Genomic DNA, 14,391 nt, shown 5'->3' with positions numbered 1-14,391 from the left:
CCAGTGTTGTTGGTGTGGACCGTCAACGGCTCGGAATTGCTGTTGTCTGGGCATCCTGGCCTCGATGTTGAAACTCGACCTCAGCCGTGAGCAGAGGATCTCGTAGTCGGTTGGCGGTGCGTGCAAAGTCATCCTTGCCTCGGGGACTCGCTGGACCGCTGTACAGAGATATCAGACTTTTCTTTTGTTGGTTCCCTCCGTTGGCTGGGTTTTGGCCAACTTGTCGATCTTGTCGATAAGCTCCTCGAGAATCTCAACGCGTGGCTTGCCCTCCATTCCGCGAGCGATAGATCCATAGGAAAGTGCCCTTAGCTCGGCGAGGAGCTCGAGGCTCCTATCGTGTGTCTCGAAGCGGCTTCGGATTGCGTCAACAACGCTGAGGAAGTCTGATTTGTCGAGTGTACGCACCGCGAGGTAGTAATATTCCTCTGCCTTACCCGTGAGTACAATCGTGATAGCTGAGTGGTATTGGTGTTCCTTGATTCCTGCCTTCTCGCAGTAGTCGTAGAACATGGTCAGGGTCTCTTGTAGGACCTCTTACTTCCCCCCTGCATACTTCTTCTCTTTTGGGAATATCTTCGTGAGGTCCTTTAATTGCCGTGGGTTGGCGAGGATTGGATCCTGCTCCTCGCGTGATTCGCGTGGTGTCGAGTTGAATCGTTGGCTCTGTGTAGCTGAATGCGGTTCTATTCGCATATCACCGCTTTGGCCCATGGGTTGCGATGTCGACGGTAACCTTGGGCTTGTAATTGCAATTGGAGGAACCGTTGCTTGACGTACTTCTGGAGGTGGGACGCTGTTGGCTTGTCTCATATAGGGGCCGATTGCGCCATTGGTGATCATCAAGAGAAACTCCGGCTTGGTAATGCGCTGCTTGAACTCGCTAAGCCGGTATATTGCGCGGTCGACTTGCTGTTGATTCCAAGGCGTAAATTCTGATGCCGAAAGTGTGGCTGCGAGGGTCTCGTGAGGTTCTCTCCTAGCCGACGAATCTGGTAATACGCCTCGGCCATGAAGGAATCTGACGACTTCTCTGACGATACCGTCGTTTGCGCTTGCAAACCATTCGCCTGGCCAGTGGCCGATATCATCGGTAATCTGGTAAAACAGGGGTTGCCCCTCGAGTCCTTGCTTAGCGTAGATTTCCATCAAGAAAACGAGGGCGGCGTCGACCTGCTCGTTATTCGGTGTATCCGATGGTCTGAAAGTCCACTTTCCCCAGTATGAATTGTTGATGTCTAGCCACTTGAGAGGTATGGGCACCCTAGTCATCGCCATTCTGGTTGACTCGCTTATAACCGTACCCTGGCTAGTGCTCGTACTAGAGACAGTCGGCGTGTTTGATCTTGGTGGACTGGAGGTCGAGCCGCTTATCGGGCGTGGCAGCGGCAGACTGTCGTCGCTGGCCTGATTCGACGGGGTCTGGCTCGATCCCGCCTCTCCTTGCTGACGGGCGCTAGATCTCGTCGTTACTCCTGGCCTCGTTGCCGTGGGTTCCTCGGGCTCAGCCGCCATCTTGGTCTTCTTCCTTGGCCGCGTGGTGCCCTTTTGTGCTTTGGTCGAAGGGCTCGTGCTTTGGTCGAAGGGCTCGTGCTTTGGTCGAAGGGCTCGTGCTTTACGCGTTGGAAGGTATAGTTGTTGGATTGTCGCGCGGGCGTAAGTCGCGGGCCGCGGAAAAATAGATGTAATTGTCGCGCGGGCTGGCCGCGGTTGGTGTACTTGACAGACTCAAATTCGCGGTCTTGCCGCGAGGAAGTCGGTATAAGAAAAGGGTCCTTCGTCGGTCGTCGGGCGCTCGAGACGTCTGGCCGGTCGACCGTCAAAGGCGTTGCTGACGTGATGGACGCCTCCTCTCGTGAGATTCGAGAGGTCAAGGGAGCACGATTCCTCTATCCCGTTCGGTATTAGAGGGTCGTCTCTTCTGCTTTCGTGAGATGCCTTGCTGATCTGCGATAGTGGAATTTAACCACTGATCAGTGTTGGTATTCCTTTCACAGGGAATTTGGTTCGAACCGTAGGGTCCTGGGGGTGACGAAGTATCAATATCTCTGTATTGATTGATTCTGCGTAAGGAGTAGAAGGGAGATTCCAACCGGAGGTTGGGTGGGTAGTCGAGGTCTAAGTGTACCCCCTAGAGGTGGCCCATGCTCTGCCCCTACTCGCGGCCGAATTGGACTTCCAATCCGACAAAGACAAAGATGGGGTATCCTCACACTCTTCACAATCAACCCTCCGAGACTGTGTGCAATAAAAATGATAGGCCGCCGTTCGGTCTGCGTTGGTTTAACTCAGTTTTCAGGCTCAACAACTCAAAGCCATACGTAACGTGACCAAATAACGCGAATTAGGAGTCAATAGAACACTAACCGCGGTGAGCCCTCGCTCAATGGTCAGATCTCTTACCAGTGCAATTCCATGGTCTGACATATCAAGTGTGAAGGGAACCTCGCCTCCTCTGGTCCTAGAGTCATGACTATACGAGTAAATTCGTGCTTGTGGAACCCGTATCGGAAGAAGATCCTGGAGCCAAAAAACACCGTCGCCTGAAGTCCAAGAATTTCTCCAGTGCCCATCTAGACCGTGGATCGCAATAATACTTGTTCGTAAAGTTAGACAGTTGGCAAGGCAGGGGGGTACCCATCAATAGGGCTGACCTACTCGAACTCGGCATCTTGTGGGTCAGCAAGAAGATTGAGTCCTAGACCCCCAAAATCCGAAGCATCGACGACGGCTAGCGCAACGGTGCAGCAGATGTAAAATAATAATATTGCCTATAGGAGTGGCCTAAATCAGATACTGCCAGGCCATTTTATAGTTCTTGCAAACAGGACCAATGGTCTACTCACGTATTCGATCATTTTTCCTCAACCATACGGGCGTGGGTGCAAGCTGGACGAGAATCAAACAACAAGATGCTTGTTTGGGGCACCGGAGCCTTTAAGGTATGCCCTATGCATCATTCTAAGAGTATAAAAGCAAGACAGTGGCTGGTGGGCTTATCGTCAGATATGTACCGGAGGATGGGCGATACTGATTAATGCGCAAGCTGGTCGGCCGATTGCCAACGTGTGTGATAGATTGCTTATGCAAGATGGCGAACCAAGTTGTCAGCCGTAAGTTTGCCTTATTCACTGCCCTCACCATGTACGTCACCAAACTGCCAAGATATTTAGGCAGAAACCACGTCATCAACAGGGAGCAATTGCCTGGGAATTTGGACTATTGCTATTCCTACTATATTACGCATCACTCTCAAAGTCTCTTCAATTCTGGCCAAAGTCCTTCAGCAGAAAGAACACAAGTCTCATAAGGGAATCTTGTTACTGCGAGACCACACTTCACATGAATGAGGCGCAGCCAAGCTGATCAATCATGGGAAAAGATACCACAGTTACCAGCAACGCTACCACAGGAAAGTCTCGTCACCACGGTGCTCGCCTGAGCCTAGTAGCTCATCACGACCAGTTTGTCGTCCTCTGAAGATGGATTTGAAGCATATGGACGATCGGACGGCAGATCTATCTGTCAAAGATTACCAGTTGTTTATCGCTATCACGCTGACAATCTCTATCTTTGTTGCATCCACCTTCGCGATTATCGCTGGCCAAATGGAAGATCCAACCGAGCTTTGGAAGCCCGAGCAGCCACCGTTCAGTTTACATGAAGTGAGAAGATTTTTGGCAGCGGCATGGCTTTGTTTCATCCTTACCATAGCTATTGCAGGATACAGCTCTAGTCTTCTTACTATTCTACGCCAAAAAGCTCAAGATTTAGATGACCAATCCTGGCACCGAAACTGGGATACAGTCGGTATCGCATCATCGATACTGGTTCATCTACTTCTGGTTCTGGCCTTCTTATTTCTATCGCTAGGACTTGTCGCCTACGTAGGAGCGATTGGATGGGCCGCAGTGGGATGTTCATGTCTAGCTGGTACCTTTGTTATTGGGCTTTCCATCTTCCAATGTCAGTGAGTTTTCTCCGTGTCAGACAAATATTCCATATAACTGATCCTTTCAGGGGTCACCAACGCCCGAAGAAGGCTAGAAATCGTTGACAAGTCACTCATGGTTCATTCGGTGCAACTAAGCAACCATGATCTCAGGTGACCCGTCGTTGGCAGAGAGAGGGGGTAGAAGCACGAATCAAATCTCTACCATAGATATCTGAAACAGGAAAAAAATAATAGCTGTAGCGAAACATTGCCTAGGACTTTGCTTGAGGTGAAGTATCACGATGACCGTCTGCAATGCCGACTCCACCACTGCGAACTATGACGACACAATCTTCAGTTAAAAATGGCAAGAAACTTTTCGTAATACATCTTGGTCGTTTCCCGGACTCGATCTGCGAGCCTAAGTGAGAACGAAGAGCATCGCGTGAATTCTCACTGGTAGGTAGAGCTGCTATCATGTTTGTCTCACTTGTTTAAGATGTCACTAGCTCCTGTTCCTAACCATCCAGCCAGTGATCGAACACTCCTAAGTTGTTAATCGTAGACGCGATGGCCTCATTATACTTCGATTATCTAACTAAAGACTGTCGTTTGCTCTAATGTGTCCACGCCTTCGTTATCGCCAGTCGACGCCCTTGGAACGGCTCACTACTATAGATAATGAGCCACTATCATATGCCCGTGCAAGAATATACTGGGTTACGTCTAAGGCAACGGTAATAAAAACTCAATCTATCTTTTAAGTCTAGGGATTTCCGAAGATTTTAGATGCCCGCGATTGTGGCCCTAGGAGAAAATTTATCAGCTTGGAACCGTCGTTAAAACCCTTTTAACCCTTGGGCCACTGAACCGGGAGCACATCATCCCGATCCCAGATGGTCTCAAATACACACCAGTCTTTCAAAGAGACTTTATCGAGACTCGCTCCCGTCTACGTGAAGGCCGCGGCAGCATCTGGGCCACCTCCTTCGCCTCTCAAGGATTTGGGGCTTCAGCTGGCGCATCGGCTGACGACCAAGCCCAGAGCACAGTGTCGTGCGAGAGCATCATCACCAGCTACTTCGACCCCGACGACGACTACGTAGCAAAGAGTCTTGCAGTTAAGAAAGTAGATAGTTACCTCAGTATTTCCGACTACGCACATGATGCGTATCTCATTACTGGCCTCAAAGTTGCCAAGAAACTGCGCTTCAATTCCAGCACCGCCGCTGCCCGTAGTGCAAACTTCGAGACGTCAGCCACGGAGCCTAATACCGGTACCAAGCTTGGGGCCAATGGAGGCGGAAGTTCAAAAGACAAGCACAGTCTTTGAATTCGAGGTTGATGACATTGTAGTCGGCTTTCGGGCCAGCCGGTACGCATACAAGGATGTGTCTTTGAGCCCCTTCAACAAGGAGAAGAAGCTGGTTGTCACTGATTACTTGAAAAACGCCAAAAAAAAATGCACGGCGAGGGGAGAGAAGAGGTCAAACGCATTCAGTTGAATCCTGTTCGAGTACCTATCCCGGAGGAGGAGAAGACCCAGGAGAAGGCCCGCGTTTCGGGTGGTGTGGATGAGGCATGGGTCGAAGCTGCTCAGGAAAGAGAACCTGATTCCCGTTCTTTCGTACGGAAAGATTGACCATGATCAGGATCTTACCTGTACAAGGGGTGATGCCTCCAGGGCCTTTCTGTGATGTAGTGGATGTTTATCTCTGGTAGCTTAAACAGAGTCGCCTTCGACGAGTCTCTGTAAGATTTATATTTCGTCTTCCCCAGCCCTTTCCCTAAATCTTACCATGTCTACCACATCCTCTAGTTCCAATTCTGGTCAATAGCCAACCTATCAGCGACTCTATTCGGTCGCACTGTTTTGAAAGATCTAGCTTCATTTACAACATGATTGTTGTGCTTTATCAAGAAGATACGCAGATGAACCACGACTTTGACTACCCATTATGGCCCTCTCCCTCCGTGGAGAGGAATAATAGCAACTGTCCTCTGGAAAAGTCCTCACTGTTTCTTATCTGCCCCGTCCTCGCCAGAAGGGTGCGGCACCGAACTGGTATGTGGCTTCCCAGCTACTTATCAGCGATGCCTTCAGAGTCACCCACGATACTTCAAGAAAGCCCCGGTCGAAATGCGCCGTGGCTGAAGACTTTCTTCTTCCTGGGACGAAACGGTACAGCAAGAGGCACCTGATGTAGACCACATGGCTGGATCTTGATACCTCGCACCGTGTAGTCACCCTTGATGAACCTTGACAAGTTCAAAATTATGTGAATATACAGTAGCGGTCCATCCCGGTTCTCACGATGTCACTGTCTTTAGGTCGTCGACTGCTATCTCCAGTGTCAAGGGCTCGAAAAGGTTGAGTACCACAACTCTATTCAGTCCCGCCCTACCCTCTCGAATTTCCACTCCTTCTCTCATATAAAGCCACACCATTCCCTACTTCTTACTCTTTTCGTCTGCAGATTCACCTTGCACAAACACAACCACTCTCTTCACTCATCCAATCCTCGGTTGACAACTGCCGCGATTCACTCACCCTCTACTTCCACTTTCCTCGTCTCATATCTCTGCCTCCTCTACAAAAAGGTCCAAGATCAGTCGTAGCTCAGGCTCTCTTCTCTTTACAACCCACCTTGAATTCTACTACAGCAACAAAAATGGCTTCTATCGGGTTTACTCTCTTCTCTGCCTCAAAGGCTCAGAACAAAATCACAACCACTCTCGGTCGTATGTCGCTGGACAGTGTCCCTGTTCTCAGCCAAGACAGCGCCAATCTTGAGGAGCAACAACCTACTAGTAGAGACGACTTCACAATCTTTGATAATGGTTCCCAAGAGAGATTCCGTCCAGCCAACGGCGACATAGACGTCCGTTTCGAAGATGGAACGAGAGTCACAGTCCCAGAACTGCAAGGAACAGTCAGCGTCCTCCAGGAGCGATCTCCCAACATCATGGGCAGAGCAATCGACCACAACAGAGACTACGGTCGACTATCCGTCACCGTCACCAGAGAGCATGCATTTGCCGACGAGAGACTCTTCGAAGTCCTTCATCTTCTTCATCCCGATCCCGATCAGGCCACTGAAGGCCGATACCTCACTACTGAGCAAATCCAACGCTACGCTCGGAATCTCTCAATGGATGCCGCCATCGACCAACTCCACGATCCCCTCATCTACGAAGACCGACAAGTTCTTCGCCACATCGTGCGGCTGCTGGACATACGCCGTCAAGAGCTCTTGCATCACGGCATCAGCGTCGACGAGAATATGCCGAACGTCGAGCTGCCGGAGAATGTCTACGAAGTTGACCAAATTGCAATTGCAGGTGGCCAAACCTTCGATTACCCCTTTCTCCTTCGCGCTATTGAAGCCATCGATACCGTCGCTCAAAGCATCTGGTATTACGATGAAGAGGAACAGGAGGAGAACAAGGAGAACATTCCCCCTGAGCTCTTGGACTAAGATGGAATGCAGGAAGATGATGCAGAGTACATAATTAAGGCCTGCTGGGAAGGACAAACAACACAGGGACAATGCCAGGGGCTCAAGTCCTACAACTCTTGGTGATTATGAAACTCAGTAGTCTCAGGACATCATGACGAGCATGAGATTTGAGCAATGAGACACGATTGGATGATTAATGGGGGGGTTTTGCACTAAGCGACTGGGATCGCTTGGAGTTTTGGAGCGTTGCATAGCGTCCTGCGTTTGAAGCCATTACGAACTTGGAGTTCATAGACGCACAATCATAATGATTTCCCCTCGCATACAATGAGTTGTCCATGAACAAGCTGAACAAAGTGAATGTGTGTTGCCGAGTTGTTAAGTGAATGAGTGAAGTGAAGATGAAGCTCCATGAGACATTCACTGGAGAGTACGTGTGTACGTACTTTTGACAGGGTCCAAGCGCCGTTTCCCCTGAGGACCCCGCACTAAGCCTTTTCAGGCAAAGATCGCATGTAAACCAAATTGATGCTATTGTTTGCCTATTGTTTTGTGAGGGGGACGAGCTTCGCAACCCCGCCAAGTCACTCCTTGTCCGGCTTCACCAACTCCATCCCAGTGTTCTTGTCCGCAGAAATTCGGACCTCCAGCATTTTACCACATTTCCAAGTACTGATTCTTCTTTGTGATACCCAAGTCTTTATTCTTTTTTCCCCAAAGGTATGTAGCAACCCCATTCATCCCCAATGCATCCCAGTATCACCTCATATAATTTGCCCCGCCTTGAATTTCCACTGACCGCCTCCAGCAGACCGCAAACTCGATTGCAAGATGTCGGACAACAAGGTCTATCGCGCCAGCACCACGGCGCCTGTCAACATTGCTGTTGTCAAGTATGTTCTATTGAACTACAACCATACCTACAAGACGTCTCAATACTAACAAACATAGGTACTGGGGCAAGCGCGACCCGAAGCTCAACCTCCCCACCAACAGCTCCCTCTCCGTCACCCTCTCCCAAGCCGACCTCCGAACCCTGACGACCGCATCCTGCTCCGCCTCCTACCCCGAAGGCGATAGCCTCATCCTCAACGGCGAAGCCTCCGATGTCTCGGGTGCCCGCACACAGGCCTGCTTCCGCGAGCTGCGCGCCCGCCGCGCCGCCCTCGAGGAGCAGACCCCCTCCCTCCCGAAGCTCTCCAAGCTGCCCCTGAAGATCGTCACCGAGAACAACTTCCCCACCGCCGCCGGACTCGCCTCCTCGGCCGCCGGCTTCGCCGCCCTCGTCCGCGCCATCGCCGACCTCTACGAGCTCCCCGAGTCCCCCTCTGAGCTGTCCCTGATCGCGAGACAGGGTTCCGGCTCCGCGTGCCGCAGTCTGTTTGGCGGATACGTCGCGTGGAGAATGGGCGATAAGGCGGACGGTACGGATTCCAAGGCTGATCTCGTTGCCGAGGCGTCGCACTGGCCCGACATGCGCGCCCTGATCCTGGTCGTCAGCGCGGCCAAAAAGGGCGTCTCGTCAACTTCTGGCATGCAGCAGACGGTTGCGACGTCGGGCCTGTTCAAGCAGCGCGTCGCTGAGGTCGTGCCGAAGCACATGGGCGAGATGGAGGAGGCCATCGCCAAGCGCGACTTTGAGAAGTTTGCCGAGGTCACCATGCGCGACTCCAACTCGTTCCACTCCTCGTGCGCGGATACCTACCCTCCCATCTTTTACATGAACGACATCTCGCGCGCCGCCATTCGCGCCGTGGAGCAGATCAACGCTGCTGCTGGAAAGACTGTTGCCGCGTACACCTTCGACGCGGGCCCGAACGCTGTCATCTACTACCTTGAGGAGAACGCCGCCGCTGTCGTCGGTGCTTTCTCCCCTATCCTGGGATCCGTCGGTGGATGGAAGGAGGGCGCCAAGGATCTCAAGTCCTCCGTGACCCTGGACGAGACTGTCGCTGGCATCATCCAGAGTGGCGTCAGCCGTGTCATCCAGACCGGCGTTGGCGAGGGCCCTATCAAGTCGGACATTTACCTTGTTGGTGAGAACGGCGAGCCGATTCAGGCGTAATATGTTCAGTCCATTTTTTGGCGGCATCTAAACAAGCTTCAAGTTGCTCAAAAGTCATCTTTGTGCGTATAGAAACACTTAATTAAATACCAATTCGAATTTACTGCTAGTATCAATGAATCTATCAGTCAAGCACAGCTAAGGGTGAACATGCATTATGATCACTCCATCTTAGTAGCCTTAAGCATGTCAGCCATATAGCACACCGGAGCTACTGAGCATGGACAAGGTAGGCAATTCAATCAAGTAATAGCGGCGGCATGACTAAGAAGTTGAGGAAAAAATGTCTCCAAATTCGATACCTTCATGTTGGAGAGGCTGTTGACTGATGTATCTCAGGGCAACACCGTGATGTTCTTCATTTTGCAACACCTTCAAGGTGGGGCCCACTTTTCCCATTCAATCTCACTCCTGCCTTCCTGCCACATCGCTCCTTCCTTGGACATCCCTCTGCCTGCCTTCTCAAGCGAACAACAAACCACGTACAAAAATGGAAGGGGCAGAGAAGAAAGAAATTCTCATTGAGGAAAGAGATGGAACCGGAAGAATCACCCACCGCTGGCTGCACAACACCGAGTCGCAAAAAATAACACAAGTGCGCCCGTCTCACCAAAACACCATCCCGACTCTCACCACTGCCCTCACAACCTCAACGACAGCCGGGCTTGCCAACATGCGTCAAATCCTAAACGACGCATTCTTGCCAATCGGCTATCCGGAATCGGTGACTCCCGATTACATTGGCTACCAGACCTTCGACTCCCTCCAGGCCTTCTTCTCCACGATCACTGGCCTCCTCGCCAATCGCGCCATCCTCCAAGGCCTCGGTGTCGGCGACGCGTCCTCGTCCGCCACCTATGCCCTGCTCCTGACGATCCTCAAGGATGGCATCTCCCGCGTCGCTACAATCGTCTTCGCCTACCGCTTCGGCCTGGTCATCGAGCCAGAGTGCAAGAGATACCGCTACCTCGCTGATATTTTCAACGATAGCGCCTTCTTCCTTGACCTCTTCAGCCCCTACTTTGACCCCTGGACCAAAGTCCTCGCCCTCGTGCTCGCAGAAGCTCTCCGCGCAATGTGCGGTGTCGCCGCCGGCGCCAGCAAGGCCGCTCTCTCCAAGCACTTTGCCCGCCGCAACAACCTCAGTGAGCTCAACGCAAAGGAGGCATCACAGGAGACCGCTGTCGGCCTTGTCGGTCTGCTCGTAGGCTCTATCGTTGTGCGCTACGTCGAGAGTAGGGAGGCAGTCTTTGCGCTCATGGTCGCGCTCGTCTTTGTTCATCTCGGCATGAATTACCTTGGTGTCCGCTGCGTCCAGCTCAACGTCCTCAACCAGCAACGCACCACGATCCTCTTCAAGCACTACCTGCAGACGAAGCGCGTGCTTTCCCCCGCCCAGGTCGCCGTGCGCGAGAGCATTGTCTTCTGGACCCCCGTCGTCAAGGATCATCGCGGAGAGGTGATTACCAAGATTAGCTTCGCCAAGAGCTATGCCCATGCCATGACTGCGGACCTCAAGAGCGCCCGCGTCCGCTTTGTCATGCCCATGTACAAGGAAGATCACAATCAGCAGTCAACCGAGAAGGGAGGTCAGAAAGCTCACCCGGATTTCATCCTTTGCCTCTGCGAGAGAGGAGACATGGCCACCGTCAGAATCCTGCTTCTGGGAGACCGCTCCCCCATGGAGGCAAACGATATCAATACCCTCAGGGCGTGGTACTACGCCACCATGCTTGCCCACGACAGAACTCTGGGGTCGAAGGCTGGCAACAAGAAGCTTGTTCTCGGCGCTATTTCCGTGGACGAGATTGAGATGGGCGAAAGCACCGATGTGTTGGACTTCAAGGCGCTTGAGGAGGCGGGCTGGGATGTCAATGAGGCCAACCTGGACGCCTTTGCTCCACGTATCAGCATCGGATTCGAAGACAAGAAAGAGCTGTAAGCTGATGGAATAGGCGATTACTTCACAGGGACAATGGTTGGCTCAAGGGAGGAATATGGCGTTTGGGATGGATGACACTCATGATGTACGATTTGCTGATGATACCTGTGACCCTCCTTTCGATCTGAGGCCGTCACTTTTGCAAAACAATTCAATTCGATGTACACTGCACCTTATCTTTGTGGAAAGTGATGCCATGTGAGCCGAGCAAAGGGCTTACCATTTGAATGAGCAAGACTTTGGAAGAAGGATGCAAGCTTTGTGACCTCGTAGCTGTCCACGGCCTTTCCTCAGCGGATACTCAGTCGTTCATTTTAGCCTTCCTCGTTCTTTTGTTTCCAGCTTGAATTAGGCCAGGGTTACTTCTTGACTTCATCGCTAGAAACAAACACAACATCGGCCTTAAACATCACATCAAGGCCTGCAACTTGGCCACCTCTTGACAGCGACATTACGGGAAACAGATCCCGGGAGAAGAACGTCAATCCCGGTACGGACATGTCGATCAATTCGGATCCGATCAACGTCGTGGTCAGCCCGGTCGGTTTGGGCCAGTATGAAAGAGAAAAAAGGGAAAGGCAGCCCGAAGCTCGACAGGGGACTTCCGTGTTTCCTTGCTCTTGAGGGCTGAGGCGGACCTAAGAATTTCTTTCCTAGCCGCACGAATCGCCGCAGCAAATTTTGGGGGCTCCGCGCTCCCGCCTTGGAAACCAATTTGCTCCAGCACACCATAGCCGCGCCGCCGTTATCGGACCACCATGGTAGACGTCCATCCTCCGGTCCGTCTACAACCGGGATCGGAAGGGCTGCTACAGACTACAGTGCTACGGATATAGTGAGTGGCAATCCCACGTTCCTGAGCAGCGCGATTTGCGCCGGGAATGGTTCGACTCCCGGTTTTCGGTTCTTGAAGACGGCAGGCAGGGGGGGGGAAACAGACGTCTTCATTTCGGGAGCACGTCATCGGCCGGAGAAGGGAGATGGAGACGTGGGAAGTCCGGGTGGTTCACTAATGAATGATACTGACGTGGTGGTGGAAAGCTAGCCCTGCGCACAAGTCGGATTTCAGAAACGATCTTGATCACGATTCTTCCAACGACGGGACCGAAATGTGGTAGGAATCGGAGCCGAAAGTCTCCTCCTCCACAGAAGAGACTACAGATGCCAGACACACAGTAGACACCCGACTGAGAAGGTAGCTGGAGTCGAAGGAACACTAGTCACTTCAGCCCAAAGAAAGAAATCCACGAAAAAACGTGCCCAGCGGCTCGCTATTCGCGCCGTCTTACCTCGTTAGCCGGCCCGGTAGCCACCCAAGCCCTTCCAAACCGGCCAGGACCCCGGCGGGAAGGCAGACACAGGCACAGCGCAGCGCAACGCCGCACGCGCAAGCGGCGCTGATGCAATGCAATGCAGGGCCCCGGGATGCCAGTCCACTCTGGCCCGGCCATCTGCTGTAACACCACCCTCTCCTCCCCCATCTTTGCGCATCCCATCGTCCGTGCCGTGGGGGTTTGAGCTGTCACTGCTGGCTGTGCTGTGGTTTGTCCGGCTTGCTGGAGTTAAGTTGGAGGTGGGCATGGCTTAGATCCGGTGGAAGGGTTTGCCGTGTTGGGCAAAAACTGCCCGGGGGGGTGTGCAGATGTGAATGTGTGTCTCGGTCGCGGTTTCGCGCCCACTGGCTGGCTCAAAGATGTGTCCCGGTCGCCCGCAGAATCTTGTTCGATGCAGCGCGCCCATCTCCGTCCCTGTGAATCCTGTCTCTTTTGGGCTTGAAGAGGTTTCGTGAGTGTGGATGGACCGGGATCGGGAAGCTTGGAGGAGAAGGAGGGACAGGCTAAGGGATTACTCCTTGCTCAGGAACATTTGTCTTTCTTGGTTTTGCTCGTCCAGTTCCCCCAAGCATCGCGTATCGCCGGGTCCCCCGGGTGTGGCATTGGTCTCGCGAACCGTTCCCCGGCATTTTCAGTTGATTGATAATACTGCCAGTCTGCCAATAGGTGGCCATCACATCACCATCCCTTCCCCCTTCCTCTTCCCCGCGCGATGGTGATCACTGATCTCCCAGGCAGACCTTACCACTAGGCTAAAAATCCCGAACGCCGCGGCAGTTGTTGTCACTCACGGTAGAGAGCCCTGGGGGTGGTACCAAGTAGCATGCTGCACAGTGACAGTCCGAAGCAGACAAGACACTGGAGGCCTAGGGAGAGAAAGAGAGACATTGCAGAGTAGCAAAAAAAAAAGTCTAATCTCCAGATTTTTTGGCCTGTGCCAGAGTCTGGGGAAGTTCAAGGGTGACCACTGGAGCTCGGTTTCGCTCGCACAAAAGGTCGGACGAAATTGTCTCGGCCCTCGAGAGCTTATTGCCCTAGGTGGTAAACCGTGGTATGCCGAAATGCGGATTGTATCTCAGTGATCGAAAGAGACTGGGTTTGCGATGCTACCGTTGTGACAATGTCTGTTGGACGGGTGGGATTCACACCGGTCACATCAACATCCAAGGCAAGGTAGTTGGTTGCGAAAGTTGCCGCTGCCAAGAGATGTTTTCCACACAAGAGACGATATTGCAAACACAACCCAAAAAGCTGAGACGGTGTGTTTTTTTTTTTTTTTGAATACGGATATCCGACTCTTGATGGATCTAGTGTGTGTGGTCCCTATCATTGTCTCTGTACGATGGGGACATGGAGACTTTTTGCATGGGTGGAGGATGAGGGGAAGGATGGTTCGATGTCCGGTGCCATGACGCGGGAGCTCAGAGATAAGGTGCAATTCGCGTGTAAAATCAATGTGTCCCGCATTATGGCGACTGGCTGGCGGGCTGAGGGCGGCGGCGGTGGCCTGTCACTGAGGTCCCGTCACCGGTCAGAGCGGAGAACGAACTAAACCTACTAGTTTACAGAGTAATTACTAGACTCCGACACGACGGAACAGCGGAGGAGGAAAGAAGAAGAAGAGGGGCATTTGTTCATCTAATCACGGTTGACTC

The 14,391-nt window shown here is 52.4% G+C and overlaps 5 protein-coding genes across 5 annotated transcripts; 4 read left to right on the top strand and 1 right to left on the bottom strand.

The window, feature by feature from the left end:
* Positions 1 to 2,039: 2,039 nt before the first annotated feature.
* Positions 2,040 to 3,074, bottom strand: BDP81DRAFT_384530 (uncharacterized protein; the record flags this gene model as incomplete). Its single annotated transcript, XM_060586955.1, has 4 exons — positions 2,847 to 3,074; positions 2,659 to 2,771; positions 2,368 to 2,596; positions 2,040 to 2,273 (listed from the first exon to the last, which is right to left on the bottom strand). Exons 1-4 carry the CDS (start codon positions 2,856 to 2,858, stop codon positions 2,040 to 2,042), a joined length of 588 nt encoding a protein of 195 aa, XP_060439381.1. The 5' UTR covers positions 2,859 to 3,074.
* Positions 3,075 to 3,254: 180 nt separating this feature from the next.
* BDP81DRAFT_439437 (uncharacterized protein) lies at positions 3,255 to 4,340 on the top strand. Its single transcript, XM_060591401.1, has one exon. It carries the CDS (start codon positions 3,483 to 3,485, stop codon positions 3,972 to 3,974), a length of 492 nt encoding a protein of 163 aa, XP_060439380.1. The 5' UTR covers positions 3,255 to 3,482; the 3' UTR covers positions 3,975 to 4,340.
* A 2,266-nt stretch (positions 4,341 to 6,606) lies between these two features.
* BDP81DRAFT_503633 (uncharacterized protein) lies at positions 6,607 to 7,695 on the top strand (the record flags this gene model as incomplete). The annotated part of the gene is made up of 1 exon (XM_060595599.1): positions 6,607 to 7,695. The coding sequence occupies one exon, from the start codon at positions 6,607 to 6,609 to the stop codon at positions 7,411 to 7,413; it is 807 nt and encodes a 268-aa protein (XP_060439379.1). The 3' UTR covers positions 7,414 to 7,695.
* A 531-nt stretch (positions 7,696 to 8,226) lies between these two features.
* On the top strand, positions 8,227 to 9,460 carry BDP81DRAFT_465328 (diphosphomevalonate decarboxylase; the record flags this gene model as incomplete). Its single annotated transcript, XM_060594269.1, has 2 exons — positions 8,227 to 8,288; positions 8,347 to 9,460. 2 exons carry the CDS (start codon positions 8,227 to 8,229, stop codon positions 9,458 to 9,460), a joined length of 1,176 nt encoding a protein of 391 aa, XP_060439378.1.
* A 490-nt stretch (positions 9,461 to 9,950) lies between these two features.
* On the top strand, positions 9,951 to 11,402 carry BDP81DRAFT_332168 (vitamin B6 photo-protection and homoeostasis-domain-containing protein; the record flags this gene model as incomplete). Its single annotated transcript, XM_060585570.1, has 1 exon — positions 9,951 to 11,402. The coding sequence occupies one exon, from the start codon at positions 9,951 to 9,953 to the stop codon at positions 11,400 to 11,402; it is 1,452 nt and encodes a 483-aa protein (XP_060439377.1).
* Positions 11,403 to 14,391: the final 2,989 nt, after the last annotated feature.

The sequence above is a fragment of the Colletotrichum phormii genome (genome assembly GCF_030913505.1).
Source record: "Colletotrichum phormii strain CBS 102054 chromosome Unknown BDP81scaffold_29, whole genome shotgun sequence".
Classification (NCBI taxonomy): domain Eukaryota; kingdom Fungi; phylum Ascomycota; class Sordariomycetes; order Glomerellales; family Glomerellaceae; genus Colletotrichum; species Colletotrichum phormii.
This window is presented reverse-complemented; position numbering and strand designations above follow the sequence as displayed.

Excerpts from the sequence above, each read along its gene's own strand:
- BDP81DRAFT_439437 (XM_060591401.1), top strand. The coding sequence starts at position 3,483 with ATGGATTTGAAGCATATGGACGATCGGACGGCAGATCTATCTGTCAAA.